The following is a 22,783-nucleotide window of genomic DNA, read 5'->3' on the forward strand; positions in this document are numbered from 1 at the left end:
CGCTGCAGCCTGGCTTCAACAGGAAGCCAGGCAACCTTTGTTGGGACGGGGGCGGGGCCGGACACGCGACCGGAGCTTCCCAGGAGGCAGGCTGCAGTGGCTGGCGCATGGCTCCGGTGCAGAAAGAGGAGAGCCCTGCGTGCAGCCGGCGTCCGCCCGGGAAGCCAAGGAGCGGAGTGCCGGTGTCCGTTGACGTCGGAGTGAGCAGCCCGGAGTCCTGCGGAGTAGAAGTCCCGGTGAGTGGGGCTCCGTGCTTGCATGTCTGTGTGTATGCAGGGGGGGGGTGGGGGGCGGCAGCGTGTGCGTGTGTGTGTGTGTGTGTGTGCGCGCGCCTGTGTGTGTGTGCGCGCGCCTGTGTGTGTGTGCGTGAATGCAGAGGGGTGGGGGCTGGCTGTGTCTGTGTGTGAGCAGGGGCTGTGGCTTACTCTGCGCAGGCGCGGCTCAGACGCGAGCTCCAGCGGTCAAAACTGAGACTGCAAAAGCGCGCGTCTGAGTCGTGTCCACTTTCCTAAATACGGGCCATATTAGGTCTGGAGCAGACACTCTCAATGCTCACGCATTGAGAGTACGTCTGCTCGACCTAAAAAGGGGACCGGGATAACCCTTCTAGTTATCGTCCAATATCCCTGCTTGATTCATTTATGAAAGTCACAGGCAGGGTTATTTTGAATCGCCTCCAACAATGGGTTGAAGACACTAATGTATTAAGTCCAGTACAATATGCGTTCAGGGAGGGGCGGGGCACTGCAGAGCAGGTGCTAAATTTTTCCATCTTACATGGAAAATATATCCAGGCCAAAGGAGGTAAATTATATGCAGCGTTTGTTGACTTAAGCGCGGCTTTTGACTGCGTAATCCACAGCCGGTTATGGCAGATTTTATCAGACCTAAAGGTAGATGAGGTACTTATATCATTTTTAAGACAACTTTACGCGGGTGCTACAGCCAAGGTGAGATTCGGTTTAAAAGGTGAATGCACCAAGCCTTTTCGTGTAAGGAGAGGAGTCAGACAAGGCTGCGTCCTTGCCCCTTTTCTTTTTACTTTATATACTAACGATTTGGAAAAGGAATTGCTGGCTACATTACGAGACTCACCCCAGGTTAACAATAATCAGATTGTATCGCTCCTACATGCCGATGATGCCGTCCTAATGGCGAGAACTCAAATTGGTCTTCAGACGGCACTTGATACTTCTATAAATTTTATGGACAACAGGGGCCTGAAACTTAACGTTAAAAAAACTTTCATTATGACCTGTGGGAGAGGTAAGAATGGATCCTGTTCCCTGTTTGCTGGGAACGAGAAAATTGCACCCACCAAAACTTTTTCCTATTTAGACATTGTTTTAGAAGAATCCGGATCCTGGGGACCAGCTATAAAAAGTAGGACATGAATGTTTAAAAGAGAAACGGCAGCATTAATGATATTCGCAACAAAAAAAAAAATGGAGAAAACGTCCCCTGAAATCCTTCTAAAAATGTATCAGGCTAAGTGTAGAAGTACAGCTATTTAAGGAGCAGGTGTTTGGGGAGCCTACGACACTTCATTCATTCAAAAGGAAGGAAATGCTTTAAGATTTTTTAGCCATTCCGCAAAGTACTCCTGATTTTAATGGTCATTCCGAATTGGGTATCCGTTACATTAGCGATCTGATAAGCATGCAACCCTTACTGCTATGGCATAGAGCCTTGACCTCACCTGACTTCGCCTTAAACAGAGAAATAATCAAAGATTCTTTGGGACTGGATCAGGCCACCAGGATCCCATGGCTGAATTATACACGCAACTTTACAAGTGACTTGGGGAGACCAGAGTTTTATTATAAGCCAGACTCCCTACATAACATAACGAGGAAAGACTTAAAGTCACTCTGTTAGTATCACCTTGAAACGTTAAGACTAGGAGTGGAATTAAATTAAAAAACTGTATTACAACACCAACTCACCCTGGTCTCAGCCACAATTCAACCCTACTTGGTATGGGGTCAGGAGGGGTATGATAGGTATATCCTGACCAGATTCAGATTTGAATATTCCACCTAATTACTTTCCCTAAAGTAAATGATTGGTCCAGAAAGCTCAATAAATGCCGGTGTGATAATCTATCAGATCAATCTACATTGCACGTAATATTTTTTTGTAAATTGTATTCAGCAGAAAGGGCTAGATGGATAAAACCATTCTTAAAACAGGTTTTATGGCGTCAATGTCACCCGGCTCTATTGTTCTTACAATTTTTAAATGATGTATACTGTGTTGGTATAATGACAGGCTTTTTAAAAAGTATTTTGAGGAAAAGGAAAAGTTTAATTTGTTCTTAAAACTTTTTAAAGATGTATTCATTGATCTTACTTGTAATTCATTGGATTGATCTTACTTGTACTTCATTGGATTGTATGATTTAACGAATGAACTGTTTTTATGATTTTATATACTTGTGAAATCGAATAAAGCTTTTCTACTACTACTACTACTACAGTAAATCATTACACCGGGACCGTATGTCTTTTTGCCCTCGGTGTATCCCGATTAGGAAGTCCTATATAGGGTCGGAGAATATTTACACCAAATATACAGTGAGGGCGGAATTCATTCCACTGAAAATTCCCAACCGGTTCAATCTATTCCACCTTTTTTAAAATGTTTGCTCCAAACCACTATTTATACAAATGCCGACGAAATATTACCTTCTCGGTCTAAGTCACTATCAGGTACTGAGCTTAAGTCCGTTTGGGAATTGCTTGATGATCCTTCATCCATTCTTCCGGGTTTTGCATTTAACCGATTGGAACTTTGGCTTTTTTTTTTTCTTAGTGCCTCATATTTTTTTTTAGAGAAGGTAAAAATTTGACCCATCTCGTAGTCTGTTTTGTCCCTGAAGAACTTGTAGGTCTTACGATATTTTATTTTCTTCTTTTTTAAGCCTTACAATAATCTCCTGTCATTTTTTTTTCATCTTCCGGTTGGTTCATTGTTTCAATTTCTTCGTTGATTTTTGCTATTAGTGGGTTTGGTTCTTCATAGCTCGGCTCTCAACTAACAGGAGCCTTAGGGGGACGAGAAGCAGGCCGCCCCCCACTCAAGTTACTCTCAAATAAAAATGGCCTGCTCCTTGTAGGCTCTATGGCTACAGAGAATTTTTCTATTTTATTGTGGCAGAGGATATGTATACACCTTCTGTCTACATAGATTGCACTCTGTTGCAAACTCGACCCGGCAGAATTGCCTACATGTGTGTGTCTGAGAGGTCCACCACCCAGCTATATGTGCCCGCTATCTTCCAATCGTGAAAAAAGGGGAGGGAAGGTTGACAGTGCCTCACGGAAGCAACACCAAGGGGAGGATTCTACCAGGCTGGTACTCGCCCGATTCCTCACTTCTCATCATCGGCTACTGTCAACCCCAAAATAAAATGGGAGAAAAAGAGATGAGTGGATCACGGCAAAAGAGGCGGAGTTCTTGATAAATCCATCCCCCAGAATACCAGCGTTTTACATTGTGCCAAAAATCCACAAAGCACAACGGCCACCCCCTGGTAGGCCAATAGTTTCCGGCATTAACTCCATACTTGAGCCACTTTCCCAGTTTGCGGATTTTTTCTTGCGTGAATGTGTAATCACGCAGCCTTCATACGTACAAGATACGACTGATATTTTGAGACACCACCAGGCGGTCACATACAATCCTGACTGTGAGAAGGTGGCCTGATATGCAGTGCTCACTATTCTAGTGAACACTATGTATCAGTCCAGCAACCCTTATTGATGATTGGTTGTAAGTCAACCTTATAGACCAGCTATCCTAGTAGCGTGGATACGAGCAGTCTAAGGCTAAAGACTCGAGAGGGCGCGTTAAGCCAGCTGTTTACCACACATATACCCCTTGAATACCAAGTGAAAGGACACCACACAAGTGTTATGAAAATAAACAGTTATTTATTTAAAGATCACAACAGCCCTGTACTCTTTATGAGGACAGGGTACTAAGCACAAACCAAAACTCTTACAAAAATACTTAAGTTAGCACAGTATATACAAATGCCCGAGGGGCACGGAAAACCATATACTCTGAAAGTGGAATGCGAAATTCCTAGCAGGTAAGTACAGTACTAATAGCTTTTGGAATCGCTAGGACTTGACTAGGGAATCGTTAGATTACTTCTAGGAGGCCTAGGGGACTCGGGTGCAGTGTGTGCACTCTCACGCGAGATGCGGGACAAAAGTCTATGGTAGCTAGGAATTAGAAAGTTAGTGTTCTCGGGCGAACCCGACCTGGTAGGGAGAAAACGAAAGTAGATTCTGACCCTTGGATAGTGAGGCTATGCTGGGGCACCGAAATGCCGAAGTTACCTAGCCCAGGGGCTGCAGCTGCATAGGTCTGAAAAGACGTCGGGAATCCTCGTAGACGGACCAGGAGCCGGAAGAAAAGATGCTGGCCGGTGACCAGTGAAGAAAGTTCAGTTGGATCCAAGCCTGGATCTCGAAGATAGATGACACCTGAAAGCAGAGGGGACCAAGTTCGAGACTACTAGCCAGTAGTCAGTGGGCACCAGGAGGGCACCGGATGGTAGCCACCTCGACAAGGTGAGTGGGTGACGCTTGACTCGAAGATCTCACGGACCAGGAGGCGTTGTCGGCGACCAGGATGGAGGATCGAGCTGTCCCACGAAGATGGAAGCTGTCGGCGTCGCTGGACCCAGGATTGGGCAACAAAGCCTTGGCAAATTCAAGCCCACGCGGTGGACCTAAAATGGCGTCTGGAGTGGACCAGGAGGGTCCGGGGTGCCTCTCTTGAAAAAGGAAGCAAGGGCCAGCCTGGAGCAACCAGACCAGCAGTCGTGAAGTCGTTGGGCGTCGTTCAGAAGGCCACAAGCCAGCCGGCTAGTAGCCAAACAACGCGGTGCACAGCAAACAGCAGAAGGGCCCCACGCAGATCGTGGAGATGCAGGGAGGCTGATCTTGGGTGCTGGAGCTGCGCAGGGTCGGGGCTTCTCGGACCCCAAAGCACTCACCAGTGGAGGACACGGTGGGCTTGCAGTAAAGATGTCGTGCAGTCTTGGCGATCGTCGGTCCCTCGAGGTCTCGTCGCACTCACGGTTCTCAGCTTGGCTGTAGAGGTGAGTAGAGGTCAGAGGTGCCAGGGAAGCCGGGTCTCGTCGAGCTGGGTCGTCGGATTCGTGATGAAGGACTTGCAGCAGACCGCAGTGTTCTTTAGGATGGTGCCCGCTTGATGCAGGGTGACTACTCCTTAGCCACAAGGGAGAATCTTGAAGAAGAAATCGTGAAGTCCTTTCGAAGAAAGTGGTATCTTGATTCCAAAGATGATCTAATTTTAACAGGGGGCCCGCTCCCATCTTTATACTAAAAAAGGGGGCTGACCCGGTGACTAGGTCCTGCCTATGGGTGGGACTAGGTGGGGGGTGGTTACACCCCTCAGCCATGCCGGACTTACCCAGGCCAGGGGCTGGTGTGCCCCTGGAACTGGTTCAGACCGGCCTATGCGTAGTGAGCACCGGGGTGCCACTCAGCAGTCACCTTCCTGTAAAGCCCTGCCTACCCAGGATACACAAAACCATGTCTGGGACGGTGCTAGCACCGCCCCTGACAGGAAACCCTTTGTCCAGGCTCCCCTCGCTGGAAGGACTCCCAGCTGCAGGGGGTCAGACTCGTGTCTGTGGTGGCAGCATCCATTTTGTGGAGCTGAGGCTTCAGTTAACTTTAACCGGGGTTCACAGTTACATACATGTCGTGTCCCTCTAGAAGGGTGGAATGCTAACCCCGTCGCCAGAATTGGCGAGGGGTTAGTATTCCAATTCGTATGACACCTTACTCGACATGTTTTGATAAAGCAATACCAAAGATAGCATTTAACCGCGAGGATTATAATGCACTTAAGAGTATATGGTATGCGATATCATGGAACAGCTATTAGGACTTGATTCCGCAAGCTGCAGACAGGCTCAGCTCATGCCAGAGCACCATCTCACACGATTCCAAGCACTCTGCCTTCAGGATTGTCAAGGCCTGCCATAGGAGTGACTGATAGGAATCTGTGTGTCCATTTTAGGGTTAGGTATAGGTATACTACACCTACAGCAAAGGGTGATTACACGACTTTGCCCCAGCTGTCATGCAGCCAGTTGTGTCAAATTTAGGAGGCCAGCCAGGGGTGGCATAATACATGCTGCAGCCCCTGGCAGCCCTGGGTACACCTATGCCCTGAGTTACAGGGTCTGATAAGGTGGCCCAGTACCAATTGGTAGATGCACCTAGGGTACATGAGGTAATTTAGAAAGAGAACAGCCAGGCTGTGGGTCTGATTGGCAGGCCCACAGCCAGAGAAAGTCGTAAACCAGTGAAACAAAAGCAAAAAATCTGGGTGATCATAGGATTGCAGACCCTACTCTCCTACACTGACGAGAACCTACTAGTGACTATTGACATCGAGTCACTCTATACTAGCATACCCCAGGAGGCGACGCTGGTGGCAGCAGCTCGCTCCCTGGGGGAGCTTGAATGGTTCTATGACACAGCACAGACCCTAGTCCTGCAATGCATCGAAATAGCCTTGACACGCAATTTCTTTGCATACAACCAACAACTATACCTGCAGACCTCCGGAACTTCGATGGGGGCAACTTTTGCCCCCAGCCTGGCATGTATCTATGTCGGCCAATTTGAAGCTAACTACATCCATCATGCATCTAATCTCTTCCAGGGGAACATTGTCCTCTGGAAGAGATATATAGATGACATTCTGTGCATCTGGAGGGGCTCACCAGAGACATTAGACCGATTCCTATCATGGCTTAATAGTCTTGATAGATGTCTCAGGTTCACATGGTCTGTGGACCGTCACAAAGCCACCTATCTGGATTTAGACATATGTGCTACAGACAACAAACTTGTAACATCAGTTCATCAAAAACCTACAGATAAGAACTCGTTGCTACACTATAAATCATTTCATCCAAGGGCCCTGCGAGACAACCTCCCGGTGGGGTAATTCATGAGATACCGGAGAAATTGTTCCACCACTGACAGTTTCCTGGAACAATCCGCAGAGCTGGCTGATAAACTCATTGCCAGAGCATACCCCCAAAAAACAGTGAAGCAAGCAAAGAAACGGGCACTGAATACTCCAAGAGAGACTTTGTTGGAGCGACAACCCAAAGACTCACAGGATTGTATCCCGGTAATCACCACCTTCGGACCACATTCCACCAAAATCCGCCAAATATTGAGGAAACACTGGCACATTTTGAGCACCAATTCAATGCGAATGCCACCACCTCAGTTTGCCTTTAAGCGATCATCGAGCCTGAAGGACCGGCTGGTCCGTACACGACCACAAGCTAAGATACCCCATTCCAATCTCCCCCCTGGTCACTATCCATGTGGACAATGTACCATCTGTCCACTCACCATGAAAACCAGTTCCATCACCAGAACCAGTGGCAACACCTGGCACCTAAATAGTTTCAGCAACTGCAATACGTGCAACGTGATATACAGATTATCCTGCCCGTGCGGATTGCACTATATAGGGTTAACGACCAGAAAAATCAAGGTGAGAATCCAGGAACACCTCAGCACACTGAAAACAGCAAAACTTTCGACCAAATTGGTGCAACATTTCAACAGCCTAAAACATAAACCCAGAGATCTACACTGGGTAGTGATTGGGAGAGTACAAGGAGATCCACATAATATGAGCAACAGACTACTCAAGAAGGAGGCACGGTGGATCTATGAAGAGTCTACAGCTGAACAAGGCCTAAACAAAATTGAGTGGAATAAAGTATCAATGATCTATTGTGCAATCTCCTACTAGACACACCATTGGTCCATGACCGATCTGTAAAGATAAGCACCACTGCTTGACACTGCAACAAAGAACTATAACTAATACTAATTATTTGTGGACTATAGTTAGGGGTCTTCGCCTTCCGTTTTGGAAAAATATCTAAATTGCACTTTAAAAAGATAATACAGTGGAGGGGTTAAATAGGAACATACCTAAATATGCCACATCACTCTTAAAATCCAACTAATATATCAAGGAGTTTTTTCGCCTAGTTCCTGTGACCCCCAAATGCCCTCTTAATAACACCAGTTCCATATCCTACTGGTACTCGCAATCCCGGTCTAAAATGGCACTCGCGATAGAGGTATAACGACGCGCCACCGAACTAGCTTCCCGATTAAAAATGGCGCCCGCTACTCTGGTACGATGACGCGCCACGTCACGTTGATACGCATGCATCACGTGACGGGAAATCGGGCCATGTAAACAAACCGCCAATGCCGCTTCAACACACGAGGGGTGAGCACAGACCACACCTGGACGCGAAAGCGGTAAGAAGTCCCGGCGGCAGCCTCTTGATATGCCGAGGGGAACTTTGCATTGGAACCTTGAGTGGGGTGGCAGGTTGTGAAAGTAATGAGGGAATCTGTAGACAATGGGCGTGTTAAAACTAACAGGCATTTACATAGGGCTCTATGTACCTTAAGACTCTTTTCCTCTATCCTGTTGTTTTTGCCACAGATACCGACCAACCGGCGGTTAACAAGGACCCTCTACCGAGTTAGGGCCTGTAGACGACAATATATTCTTCCACGGGGGCCGGGTAGGCTTGTCAGAGGAGGCCACCTGGTAACATACATTTTTACTCATACTAGACAATATGAGGGGACTTGCTATGCGCACCGGAAACGGTGCCACTTGTTGAGACATTTTAATTTACAAATGAAATGTGTGTGTTTCATGTCCTATAAACCACTACAGGTACAATAAGGGAAGAATCTGAAAGGTGCAATTCACATGCTGACCCAAAACCCTGAAGAAATCACTGAAAAGTAAGATACAGTGATGAAACATGTCGGTTGACTTTTAACAGAGTGAGCTAACAGCACAGAATAAAGACAGTAGTTGCCAGCTAGCCTTGCTCTTTTTAATTGTGATATATTTGTATTTCACCATTTGGGAAACGGGCATATCACTTTGGGCTTTATCACATACAACACTTGATGGCTTTATGATTTGAATGCACTTTCTTTATCTCTTTTTCTCCCATTTTATTTTGGGGTTGACAGTAGCAGATGATGAGAAGTGAGGAATCAGGCGAGTACCAGCCTGGTAGAATCCTCCCCTTGGTGTTGCTTCCGTGAGGCACTGTCAACCTTCCCTTCCCTCACGATTGGAAGATAGCGGGCACATATAGCTGGGTGGTGGACCTCTCAGACACACACATGTAGGCAATTCTGCCGGGTCGAGTTTGCAACAGAGTGCAATCTATGTAGACAGAAGGTGTATACATATCCTCTGCCACAATAAAATAGAAACATTCTCTGTAGCCATAGAGCCTACAAGGGGCAGGCCATTTTTGTTTGAGAGTATCTTCATAGCTCGGCGCCAATAGTATCCTAAGTCCACGAGGGACTCTATCGACATCTAAGTACATTTTCAGCGAACTCGCTTCCCACCATTTGCTCTGTTCCATGTGGTATATTATCCCCAAAGTGCACAAAAATGCCGACAAACCACCTGGAAGACCGATCATTTCGGCATGTGGGGGGTTGCTGGAAAACACTACGGCTTACATTGACTCATTCTTACAAGAATACGTCTCGGCACTCCCGTCATACATCCAAGACTCAAGTGATTTTCTGAGAAAAATTAATGATGTTGAATGGGATGAAAATTACTGGTTAATAACACTTGATGTAACATCAATCATTGAACACCAGTATTGTGCATGCAGACGGGATGAGAGCCATTGAATTTTATCTGGGCCAGCGACCGATAAAACTGTTGGAACACAACAAAATGTTGTTATCTATGACCAGTTTCTGCTTGAATCATAAATACTTCATGTTCCTCAACCAATACTACCAGCAGGTCAGGAATGTCGCCATGGGGGCCTGTTTCTCTCCCAGTTATGCCTGCCTACACATGGGCTACTGGGAGAGACAGGTCCTCTTTGGTGATCACCGTGACATCTGCCACAGCCATATCATACGAGGGAACAGGTACATCGATGATATTGTGATGATTTGGCGAGGTTCTCATGAAGAAGCAGTTAATTTTGTTGAAACCCTTAATTGCAATGTCTTTAACTTGGCGTGCACATCACACATCAGTAAATCTCAGGCACATTTTTTGGACATTGCGATCCAAGTCAATCAGGATAAGTTGAAAACAAAATTGTACAGAAAGCCCACTGCGGGCAATACTGTACTACATGCTGATAGCCTTCATCCCCCGCATCTGATTAGAAGCATCCCCTATGGGGAAATGCTCAGAATCAGGCGTATTTGCAGTACCAATGATCAATGCATATTAGCACAGGCAGCACGCAAAGAAAGGTTCCTGGCTAGGGGGTACAAAGAGAACATTCTAGATACAGCTATCAATAAGGCAAACTCTTTATCCAGAGATGACGCTCTGGTCCATAGAAAAGCTCAGAGACCCATTGACACCGGTACACATCAACCGACCAGACTTATTTGGACCTATAGTAGGCAGCATGGGGTGCTAAGGAAGATAGTCAACAAACACTGGAATCTAATTCGCTTTGATCCAGTGATTGGTGAACACATGCCTTGCAAACCATCGATCACATACAGGAAAGCTTACTCTATGCAGGATGCTTTAGTGAAATCTAGCCCTGAAGTGATCCCCCCCTCAAACTGGTTGGCTACCAGTAAGGGTTTCAGAAAATGTTCCAGCTGCAAGGCATGTATGCATGGTATCAGTAAAACGGAATTCTTGACAACATTTTCCCCGGTGCCCCGTAAGATCAACAAGCAACTAACGTGCAGGAGTGAATACGTGGTCTATGTGCTGGAGTGCCCGTGTGGCCTGCAATACATTGGTAGCACCAAGTTGCAGGTCCACAAAAGGATACTCCAGCACATAAGGGCAATCAATACCAACGATGCCACGTATCCAGTTGCCAGGCATTTTAAGGAGTGCCACAATAACAACAGTGGACTCCTCAGGTATTATGCCATTGATACGGTTGGTCCATTAAGAAGAGGTGGTAATAGGGGGGGATCTTAAGAGCATTGGAGACAAGATATATTCTAGAGATGGACAGTAAGACCTCACGTGGCCTTAATTCCATGGAAGATTCTTATACCTGTCTCTAGAGGACTATATTTGTCCCCCATCCATTTGTGCCGTTGACCATCTGATAGTGTAGTTTGACATTTTGCAATACATATTTATATGCCCTATCTTTCCCACTGTTCCAACGCTATATGTAACAACAACTAGGTTGGACAGTATGGTAGAGCAACACAAATCGCGCTATACAAGGTTCCATTTATTGCGCTTCACCTTGAGTATTTGCTGTACATTAGGAGTAACCTACAAAAAAAGATCTGCATTACTCGTTATTTTTATTATTACTAAAAATTGGAAAAAATAAATGTTTCGTTTTTTTCTCACAAATGCACAAAGTATTGGCTGTCCTTTAAAAACGTTGTTTGGGGGGGCGTGGCCAAGATGGCGGGCTGAGCGGTCGCACTCGCTGTGAGCTCCGCCGGACCTGAGCCCTTAACCTACTAATTTAGCACTGGTCTCCCCCCGGGACCCTGCATTTAGCGAGATATAGGCGCTGGATGTCGGAGTGGAGGCTGTGAGGGCGGAAATCGCCGGAATTGGAGGTTGAACGGTCCCGGAGTCCTTGCCGGGAACGAAGAGGGCCGTTGGCCCGGAGCGGAAGTGGAGCAGAGGCTTGGTTTGGGAGATCATCCGCCTTGGTGACTGCAGAGGAGCCGCCGTTGCTTCTCGTCTGACCCCGACCTTCACCACAGCACCCTACCCTGCGGCGAACCCCGAAGAGTTGAGCGGCTTGGTGCCCGGAGGCGGGGCATCGAAGGAGGGAACCGCGGGGCTGGGCATTGCGCAAGGCTGTGGCTTTGGCCTATACCCCCGGACGGCGAAGGCATCAGGAGTCGCGAGGCGCTGCGCTCGCCCGATGACCCATCGGAAGGGCCCTCTGGGTACGGGACTGCGTTCCCGGCTCCGCAAGTACTGAGAAGGGGGTCGAGGGACTTGATACTGCGGCCCAGGAAGATCCCGCATGTGGCGCCGAGACTGCGGCCTACCTCTCCGGGAGCCCCGGAGGCGCACTTGTGGAGGTTTTTAGCGGAGATTGGATACCTGTATCCCCCCCAGAGGCAACCCCTCGACCGACGCCGCTTCATCGCCTTTGAGAGGCTGGAAAAGAGGGCGTTTGGTGTGAAATGTCCGGTACAGACTTGGAGGTAAAGCGGTGGTAGGTTGGGAATTAGCGCGGCCCCCCATGCTGAAGTGCCTGAGAAGAATTTGCCAGACCGATTCGATGGGGGCCATCTGAGGAGGAGTCGGGGATTTTGCCGGTGGTGTCGGCGGTGGTGGACGAGGGAACAGGACCAGGCTGGTCGGGCCTGGAGACTCGGGTGGGACGCCGCTCCCCGGGTTGAACGGATCGTGGGCCGCTCCATTGCTCGTCGGACGAGACCTGCTGGCGGTGTGGACAGAGACCCCCGTGGCTGTTGGTAGTGGGGTACGTAGCAGTAGCGGCCTGGCCGGAGAATCGACTAGCGGCTTTGTCGAGGCCACGCCGAACGTTCCGGAAGGCACCCTAGTAGACTCAATGGCGAACAACAAAGGGTCCAAGAAGGGGGATCGCACCCTGCCGGACATGTTGGGCAGGACTGCCGCGAGACAGGATAGGGGGCAGCCATCTCCGAGTCTTCCGGGTGGCTCCCAAGGAGCGAGTGGAGGGGAGCCCCCGGTCACGAGATCCTTCCTTGAGTCCCTCTTCGGCACATTGCGGGAAGACTTCCAAACCCTCAAGCAGGAAGTGGCGGGTGAGGTCCGGGAGATACGACGAGAGGTGGATGGCCTGGGAGAGAGAGTGGCAACGGTGGAGGGCGCTGGCCATGCCAGGGACGAGGAGATTATGCAGTTGCAGCAAGAGGTTATAAGGCTCCGGGACCAGAATCTTGATCTTCAGTCACATACCGAGGACCTTGAAAACCGTTCCCGGAGGAACAACATCCGAGTCCGGGGAGTTCAGACCCGAGAAGAGGGGGAGGATGTGGCTGCATACCTGCGGGACCTATTCAGAGAGGTGCTGGGGGAAATCGGCTGATTTCCCTATTCGTATCAATAGGGCGCACAGAGTGGGCCTACAGCGCCGGGCCTCGGCGCCCCCCCGGACATCTTGGCCTTCCTGCCGGACTATCCCCTGAAAGAACGAATACTCCGCGAGGCACGGAAGAGATCGTCCATGGACTTTAGGGGTCACCGTGTGGCACTCTACCAGGATCTTGCAGCATACACCCTGCAGAAACGCAATGCCTTTAAAATTGCGACGGATTTTCTTCGGGAGCATGGCACTCAGTACTCCTGGGGGGACCCTTTCCGCCTTATTTTCCGGTGGAACGGGACACTACACCAGCTGCGTTCCCTTCAGGATACATGTGGGGTGCTGGGTATCACTGCTACGGACGACGGAAAATTCACACCTCGCCAGCTCCTTATCACCAGGGATGGCTGGCAGACGATCCCTGGCCAGCGGTCCTCGGCCTCCTCAACGAGACCGGGTTCGCCTACTGCAGCTGCGGACCTGGATGATGCACCACGAGCTGTAGCCACCGACGCAGCGACAAGTGAAGTTGCGCTGACGGCTTGAATGAACTCCGGGGGGAGATTGACATCGCCATGACTGTAACGCAGGTTTGGGGGTTCGGGGGGACGGGGTAGTGCGTAGTGGCTGGACGTCCACTTTTTTGACTTTCCACAGGCTTGTCCGCTACGGACCGGACTTGGACAATGGTTTCTGGTGGGTTGTTGGGGGATCGGGGGGGTGGGGTCGGGGTTGTTGGGACAGTCCCAGTTGCGGGTGGGGACTGGGGTCAGTTTGGAAGTTGGAAGGGGGGGTGAAACAGTTCTTGGGGGGATTGGAAGGGGGGGGAGGGGACGTCCAGTGCACAATGGGGTTCCTTGTTATTCAGACAATGCATATGCTTCTTGGTTTGCTCAGACTTGACTGCCGCAATTACAGTTTTGACTTTCTATTTGATTTGCTGAAGAAAGGGGGGGGGACGGGGTGGGCTGTCCAGTGCTTGTTGTGGCCTATGGCTATCCGGACATTGACTGGGCCTCTGGTTTTGATCGATCACTTCTGCCCCACACATGATAGTGCTCTGTTCCCTATTGTGTCACCTCTAACACACGGCAGCATTTGTGCCCTTGTTGCCCTGGTACTATGGGGCCCCATTGCTTCCTGCTACACCCCTTTGCATGCCTCCTGACACTTGCAAGGTAGTGACTCTGAATGTCCGAAGGCTGAATAATCCAGTCAAGAGACGGGCTGTGCTCTCACTTCGGGAGAATACCCAGGCAGACATTTGTCTTCTCCAGGAGACGCACCTCCTATCGCAAGACACGCACAGACTCCGTTCTCATAAGTTCCCTTCACAGTTCTTCTCCTCTTGTACTACTAAAACGGCTGGGGTGGCGATACTAGTAGCCAGACACTTTAGGGGAGAGGTCCTCCACAAGTTCACCGAACAAAAGGGCAGACTCCTTGCATACCGGTTCAAGATAGGGGGCCTCCTGTTTACGATCGGGTCCCTATATAGCCCTAATGAAAGGCAGGACCGTTTCTTGCAGACCGCGATCGAGGATATCACTTCCTCCCAAGACCGTCATATTATACTCGGTGGTGATTTCAACAAGGTCTTTAACTCTCAAATGGATAGATCGGCGCAACGCTCCCCGCAGGTAGGGGAACTCTCCGCGGACCGTAAGGCTCAGCTGGAAGAGGTTGACCTCCTTGATTTGTGGAGATACATGCACCCCACGGACAGGGACTACTCGTACTATTCCCATACGCACAAGACGTACGCGAGATTGGACCATCTTTTGGTTACCTCCCCGGTGCAGGCGCTAACCTTGGGGTCAGAGATAGGTGTGATCTCCCTCTCGGACCACGCCCCAGTTGAGGCTACGTTGTGTTTGCCGCCGGCCGTTTCTCGGCCCAGAACATGGCGTCTACGTGACACGCGGTTACATAGGAAGGAGGTGGTGGTCCGTATTGAGGAGGCGATCCGGGACTATCAATCCCATAATGACAACGCCGACACTAGCCGGGCCACGCAATGGGCGGCGCTAAAGGAGGTGATTCGTGGGGAATTCTTGGCAATTTCCGCAGCTGACAACAAAGAACGGCAGGCCAAGAGAGATGAACTCACGGGTCGGATTAGAGAACTTGAGCAGATACATCATAGGACTGGGGCTCCCTGGATTTGGAGGCAGCTTAAGGAAGCGAGGAAGCTTCTGGCAGCCTTAGATCTCGATCGGGCGGAGTATGCGGCACTCCGGCTGCGTCAAACCTTTTATACTGGAGGAGACCGCTGTGGTAAATTGCTGGCCCACAAGCTCCGGGTGACACGTCAGAACCAGCTAGTTAAGGAAATTTCTGATCAGGCAGGGAACGTGGAGACGGAGGACGCTCGGATCGCGGCCGTTTTCCGCGATTTTTACAAGGGCCTCTACACTGGAGAGCCCCCGGACGAGATAGCTATGACTGCCTATTTGGATTCGGTTACGTTGCCGTCCCTGGATCCTTTGCAGGCGGAGTATTTGGATAGAGACATCCGGATAGAGGAGGTGATCTCTGCTATTGCCAGACTTAAACATGGCAAGGCGCCCGGTCCAGATGGCTTCACGGCCCTCTATTATAAAACTTTCTGCACATCTCTAGCCCCTGTGCTCACGCATCTCTTCAATTCCTTTGCTGATCCCGGAGCTATTATACCTGATCTACTTCGGGCCTCTGTTACGGTTATCCCTAAGCCTGGGAAGGATCCGAAACACTGTGGGTCCTACCGACCGATTTCTCTTTTAAATATTGATTTGAAGCTGTACATTGGGATTTTAGCCGCGCGCCTAGCTCTTCACTTGCCCGGTCTCATCGACCCTGACCAAGCAGGTTTTGTCCCAGGGAGACAGACAGTGGACAATACGAAACGGATTGTCCACCTTTTGGAGAAGGCTTCCCGGATTCCGGGAGAACGAATGATGCTGGCGGTAGACACCGAGAAGGCTTTTGACCGAGTCCACTGGCCCTTTCTGGAGCGCGTTTTAATGAAAGCGGGGATAGGATATAAGTTCCGATCCATGATTCTTAACTGTTACAAGCAACCATCTGCTGTAGTCCGGGTTAACGGGTTTACGTCTGCGACCTTTGACATTGAACGCGGTACCCGGCAGGGCTGCCCGCTCTCGCCCTTACTCTTTGCTCTTTATATGGAGCCGTTCGCTCAACGGGTGCGTGATAATCCTGCGGTGACCGGAATCCGGATGGGGGGTTTCACGCACGCTATCAGCCTCTACACAGATGATGTCATCCTGTCCATTGACGGACCCCGGTCGGCCCTTCCGGCGTGTATAGAGGAATTGGACTCCTTCGGCACGGTAGCGGGGTTTAAAATGAATATGGGGAAGTCGGTGGCTTTAGACATCTCCCTCAAGCCGGCTACCAGAGCCTATTTGCAACACAGGTTTCCTATGCTTTGGTCTTCGGGTGCAGTACCTTACCTGGGGATTCAGATCGCTCCCACTTTGTCGGCCATGGTGTCGGCCAATTATCAAGCCCTAGGAGCAAAAATTAGGGAGGAATTAGGGCGATGGAATCGCGGGACACTCTCTTGGTTGGGCAGGGTAGCTGCTGTCAAAATTACGATTTTGCCACAAGTACTTTATCTTTACCGGGCCTTGCCGCTCCAACCGCCGGTTGAGTGGATACCGCAACTAAAAGCAGATGTTTCACACTTTGTTTGGCAAGGTAAGAAGCCTAGAATGCGCAGAGTCCTCTCGCTGCTGGCCCCCGAAGCGGGCGGTTTGGGGATACCAGATTTCTGCAAATACTTCCAGGCTGCGCAGCTCCGTTACCTAGTGGAATGGAGTAGATGGGAGTCCGATAAACATTGGCTCTTCCAGGACCAAGCGATGGCGGGGAGACCTTTGCAGGAGATTCCTTTCTTGCGTCGTCCCCATAGGCCTAAAAACCTCTACGCCTCCTTTATTACGAGGGTCCCCCTACGGGTATGGGACGCTACTAACCTTCCACACGGTCTCACCACGTTCCCGTCCCCGCTCACACCGCTAGTGGACAACCCAGATTTCACACCAGGACTGGAGAGAGGGGCGTTCACGCATTGGAGGCAGGCGGGGTGTCGAGCCCTGTGCCATTTGTATAGCCCTGAAGGGGTTGTCCCCTTCTCCCAACTCCGTCAGGAGTTTTCACTACCGGAGAGCGACCGACACCGCTATATGCAGGCTCGCCACTGGGCCCTCCAGCCGCAAGTGAGGGAGTCAGCCGATAGGCTTTTTCTTCCTTACGAAAAGTGGCTCTTATCGCGCATATCGGATGCCAAATTGATCACAGATCTCTAAAAGCTTCTGCAACCACCTGCAACACACAGTTATCACCCCGGGAGGGAGCGCTGGGAAAGGGAATTGGGGAGGACACTGAGCCCTAGGGAATGGGAGCACATATCTTATAGGGCAAGGCACTCGGCATACCACATGGGGCTCACTGATCCTCTGACCAAGGTCTCCACCTACTGGTATTACACACCTGAACGAGTCCACGAATTTGATCATAGCAAGGAGGACACATGTTGGAGGGGGTGCGGGCACCGGGGGACACTCACGCACATTCTATGGGAATGCCCGTTGCTGGAGCCTTACTGGAAGGAAGTGTTGGATAATATTGATACACACTTCAACATTGAATTACCACGCTTCCCTGCTTACACCTTGTTGGGGCTTCCAAATGGATTGATGTACCCCCTTAGATCCCGTAAGGGCAGACAGATAGCGATAGCTCTAGGCTCTGCAGTCCAAAACATTCTAATACACTGGCACACTGCTACGATACCCTCCACCACAGGTTGGCTCCATAGGCTGTGGCATGTGTTGGGGATGGAGAGAATGTCCCTCACGGTGGCGAGAGATGTGGAACAATTCAGGGAGCTCTGGCAGCCATTTCATTCCCTATTGCTCACGGAATTTAGAGAACTCACCTGCCCTAGGTACCTCCGCCTTCTGCGGGTTCCAAGCCCGATGGAGCCTGCCCAATGATTTGTTACTGAACTTTTTCTCCAAGTGAGGCATAGCTTGATGTATTTTCCTTCTGGTTGGGGACTGTGCACTGGACGGGGGGTGGGGATGGAGGGGAAGGGAGGTTGGGGGAAGGGAGTTGGGTAGTTGGGGGTCGGGGTGGGGTTGTGCGGGGAAGTCATTTCATGCTGTGACAGAACATGATGTATATTTTTGTGGGGGCGTAACCCGTCAGGATAATCTTGGCTGAGGGTGCACTTGAGCTTTGTGGGTTGTTTCCGCCCTGTCGTATTGCTCTTTGAAGATATGTCTTGTCCCAACATGTTATGTCGAATAAAATACTTTAAACCTAAAAACGTTATTTGCCTAATCAGGCTTGTTGGTACTACTGCGGTAAAACCTAAGCAGAGGAAAAACGGACTTAGAATGAAAAATGTTGATGGGGTATTACAAAATCAAACAGTGATGAATTAGGTGTATTTAAACATAACATTCCATGGTTGTTGTAAATAATCCGACATCATTTTAAATATAAATTATTTATGAGCTTTTATCCAAGTACTTTACATGCATTGCACAGGATAATGATTATTGCTTTTATTTATGTATTTATACAATGATTTTTACAATATGCCCGAGAACTATCCCATTTTCGACCCAAATTCAGTGTGTTTTCCATGTCTATGAATTTAAACCACTGCCTCAATGTATTGACAGCCAATGAAATGCACTGTTTCTTTGCACTAGCACTTTAAATATTGCTCACTTCTCTCATTGCGCCATGTGATCAAGGCCTCTTTGCCTTGAAACGTTATGCTGTCGAGGTGTGCCAAATAAAATACTGACCTGCATCCTGGGTCTTCTGTTCCTTCTTCTTGTGGCGTTTCCGGATTCAAGGGCATGTGGAACTAACACACACACACACACACCTGCTACTTCCACTGCAGTGGCGAAGAAGGAGAAACGGACCACTTCATTCAGGCAAGATGTTTATTCAACCCCTACATCCAGTACAGCTACGGCAGATGATATATATCAAGATTTAAAAAGGCATATTTATTGCTCATTCACTTTCTGAATAAACTGAACACCTGTTCGTTTCGCGGTTCAAGTTCACTTGCCAGAACGGACCTGTAGCTCCTAAGGATAACTCGACTTGATCAAATCGGACTCACTATAGCAAGTGGGCGAGAAGATTTTTTGATGCCTGATCAGTGACCACCTAGAGATCATTAGGTCAGCAATGAAGCCATGGTAAGAAAGCCAGTAACTAATCAAAAGGGAGAGGGTTTAAATTAAATCTGAATTGTGTGGTTTATGAGATGCAATTATGAGTGATGCATCAGCACAGTCACATTTACTACTAACTACATTAAAAAGAATCTCATGTTCAAATCCTGCTGAACGTTTGACAATAGTGATAGACTGACGTTACAAATGTATCTGCCTATTGTGAGCACACAATAGACTTCCATACTTGTAAAGTAATTTAAAAGACACCTTTATCAGCGATGGCGGATGACCTGTAGGCTAATCCGATTGTTTTAATTTCCAAAGCACAACAATAGTTATAAAATTAAGTTAAGCGCGGTTTAACCTGACTGCATTGGAAAAGTGTTAGACCTGTCTGCTTCTGGGGATACTCTAACCATTATTATTTAGTTTTTGTCCCCCTTAGCCTCCCAGAGTTTCTATTTTTATTTTTACATATATGTCCATCAGGATTTTTCAATGCTGTCAGGGGGCTAGGTGTTCCTTGGCTATGACGCCATTTTTCCCTCATAACCTGTGAGGCCTAGTCAGGCCCCTTGAAAATCTAGGGACATCCAGAAACCTAAAATGGTGTCCACCAACTGCCATAACGGACACTACTGGAGGACAGGCCCATAGGCTAACATAGGGAACTTTCTAGAATCAACCAGAGACTTCTGCAGGTCTCAGGCCACCCTATATAAGGCCAGTGACCAGCAGCCATTTTGTGCTGACCCAAGAGTGGAGGAGTGAGGCAGTGGTGAGAGGAGGTGGACGCACTGAGAGCAGCTAGTTTGTCTTGGAGGCAGACAGTCACTTCAGAGAGACGTTCCCCCTTCAGCCTCTGACCAATCCCTCCCCATACATCAATTGCTGAGAAGAAAAGCTACCTGAGTGTGAAGGAAGACCCTTCTTAACCTGAGCCCCAGTGAACCCTGTCAGGGGGCTCTTAAAAGAGGATTTCCCACACTTCCAATTTCACCTACCAGCGTGGAAGAACAGCTGTGAGCCCCGTGACGTGGCTGGAGTTTCTTGTCGTGCCCTGGTGAAGCCGTGGGTCTGCGGAGCCTTAAAAGACCTAATGAGCGAGGGCGCTGCTTGAGAACCTCCTTCCTGTGAAGCCGGTGAGGGAAGTGACTGGGGAAGAGCAGCGGCGCTGCTCCGATTGTCTGTGGGACCCCGGGGGCACCGGCCGCGTTAATTGAAGCAAAAAAGCGCTTCCGCGCATGTCCCCAGCGAGATCACTACTGGAGGCAGGAGGGGCCTAGGTGCGGGCAGGCCCAGAAGAGCAGCGACTCCGAGGTGAGCAGCGTCCTTCCTGTGAGCGGCCGCTAGAGGAGGCGGGAGAAGAGCGAGCGCTTCCGCGCATGCCCGGTGGGGTAGTGCATCGCCTGAGGAGAGACGCAGAGGGAGCGCTTCAGGTTCGTTCGTGAACCGCCGTGCAGAGGGCGCCGATCCCTCGTGGTGAAGAGAGGGAAAGAAGGCCAAGGTGTGTTGCTTCGTTTTGCCTTCCCCGCTCGAGTGTCACGGAGAGGAGCGGACACGAGCAGGGAGGGGAGAGTTGAGATCCCAACTGATCCACCGCCCAGCCCCAAGCAAAGCGCCGGCTCGGCGGAAGAAAGGGAGAGAGAGGCAGTGAAGTCGGCAGGCGCCCTAAGGCAGCGGTGACGCGTGGGGACTGGGACAACATCGTCCCCACGCTAAAGTAAGGAGTAGGGAAGAGGGGCCCCTGGGAAATTCTGAGAACTGGGGACCGCTCAACTCCAGTTAAGACTCTTAGCTGTGGAGAGGAGGAATAAGAGTTCATTATAGAAACCAAGGTTAATTAAAGCTGAGATCTAGCTTGGTATCCCAGGGTAACTACAGAATTGGATACAGAGTAGTGATGCTATGGCTTATTGAGAATTACTACTGAAGCAGGCTAATATCTCTGAAAGGGGCACACTGAAACTGTAATGAAATGTACATGCCAGGTCTGTGATGTAAATGTGTAACCTGTATAGAGAATAGTACTGACTGTGAAGTCTGATTGAAAAAGTAATTTTGTGAGGTTGATAACAGTTTCTTACAAAGGAAATGTACCCATGAATTAGCGTTCCTAGAGTGGGAAAATACTGAAATTGATGTAACACAGGTACATTATTGCTCAACTAATTGTAAACCCATTTTGCATGAAAAGAGTCATATTATTTTTATAAAAGGTAATGGTATTTTTCCAAACATTGGTGTTGTGTCTTTTATTTTAGTGGTTCATCACTGAGTTACTGTGAGTGAGACTTGTAAGCACTTAACCAACGCCTTGAGTTTAGCTGTAACCACTACTGTGCCCAGCTACCTTATATAGACTTGGATATCCTAGGTCCAACAAAAAGCAACAAAATTCCGAGCAGTTTATAGCTACTATTATTCTCAGTATTTGTATGTGAACATCTCTCAACAAATGGAACACACCACATTTTATCTCGTAACTGAAATGTTTCAGCACTGCAAGGACTGTAAAACTAAGGTAGATCCAAAAGTCTAGAATTGTTTATGCATTACAACCCCCCTCAATGTTTTCACCATTACCTTTAGAGTTCCTCCTTTAACCATAACTTTCTGTCTTGCCGGCTGAACCCCAGTGAGCGCAAAAAGCTGTGCCTTGAAAACCATTGGGGTTTCTTCTGTATTCAGCTCCACATTGTCGAATTTTTCCTTTCCCCATTTTACATTAACTGCAATTAGAGCACAAATAATGATCAGAGTGCTGCAAGTACTAAAGACATTTCTAAAAAAAATATACACTGTTTAGAGTTTGTCATAAACAAGTCACTAGGTTACATCTGCTCTCATCAACTGTAGTGTTTAATTACTCCTGCCATTATTTTGTTACAGCTCAGTACTTATTTCAGGGCTGTAACTAATCTAACACCAGTAGTTTTGCCTGACAGCTGAAGCATGTACATTATGGGCTGCTCACATTTCTACATGACCATTTCTTAATAATACAATATACATTTTCTCCCACTGTTAAACCTCCATTAATGGCCGTGAAAAGAAAACAGGGGTCAGAAACTAGTGGAGTGCAAGTAATCGAGTAAACAATGCTATGTGTACAGAGGCACACAGCACCACAATATCCAGCAAAGGGTAAAACGTGCTCCTCTCTCAAATTAGTTAGAACGTCAAAGACACACTAGCAATCATGAAAGGAAACAGGGAGGTATCTACAGGTGCAGTGTAGTTCACATAATCCTAACGTGGGAAGTACATGTATACAAGCACCCACAAGGAGTAATGAGGTTATCAGGCCCAACTCACTTTTCCAACAACAGCTACTGACAAACTCACTCAAAAAACATTGCTCTATGACACATAAGTGAACTGAAGCATAGACAAAACAGACAAATGGCAAGGGAGAAGA

At 48.8% G+C, this 22,783-nt stretch overlaps 1 protein-coding gene across 1 annotated transcript in view; it reads right to left on the minus strand.

The window, feature by feature from the left end:
• USP14 (ubiquitin specific peptidase 14) overlaps positions 1 to 22,325 on the minus strand; it is a 381,588-nt gene extending 359,263 nt beyond the window's left edge. The window contains exons 1-2 of the mRNA XM_086917977.1: positions 22,304 to 22,325; positions 21,949 to 22,094 (exon numbers count right to left, since the gene is read on the minus strand). Coding sequence (XP_086774103.1) covers positions 21,949 to 22,094; positions 22,304 to 22,325 — 168 coding nt within the window. The remainder of the gene's footprint in view (positions 1 to 21,948; positions 22,095 to 22,303) is intronic.
• Positions 22,326 to 22,783: the final 458 nt, after the last annotated feature.

Source organism: Lissotriton vulgaris, chromosome 4_1 (genome assembly GCF_964263255.1).
Source record: "Lissotriton vulgaris chromosome 4_1, aLisVul1.2, whole genome shotgun sequence".
NCBI lineage: Eukaryota > Metazoa > Chordata > Amphibia > Caudata > Salamandridae > Lissotriton > Lissotriton vulgaris.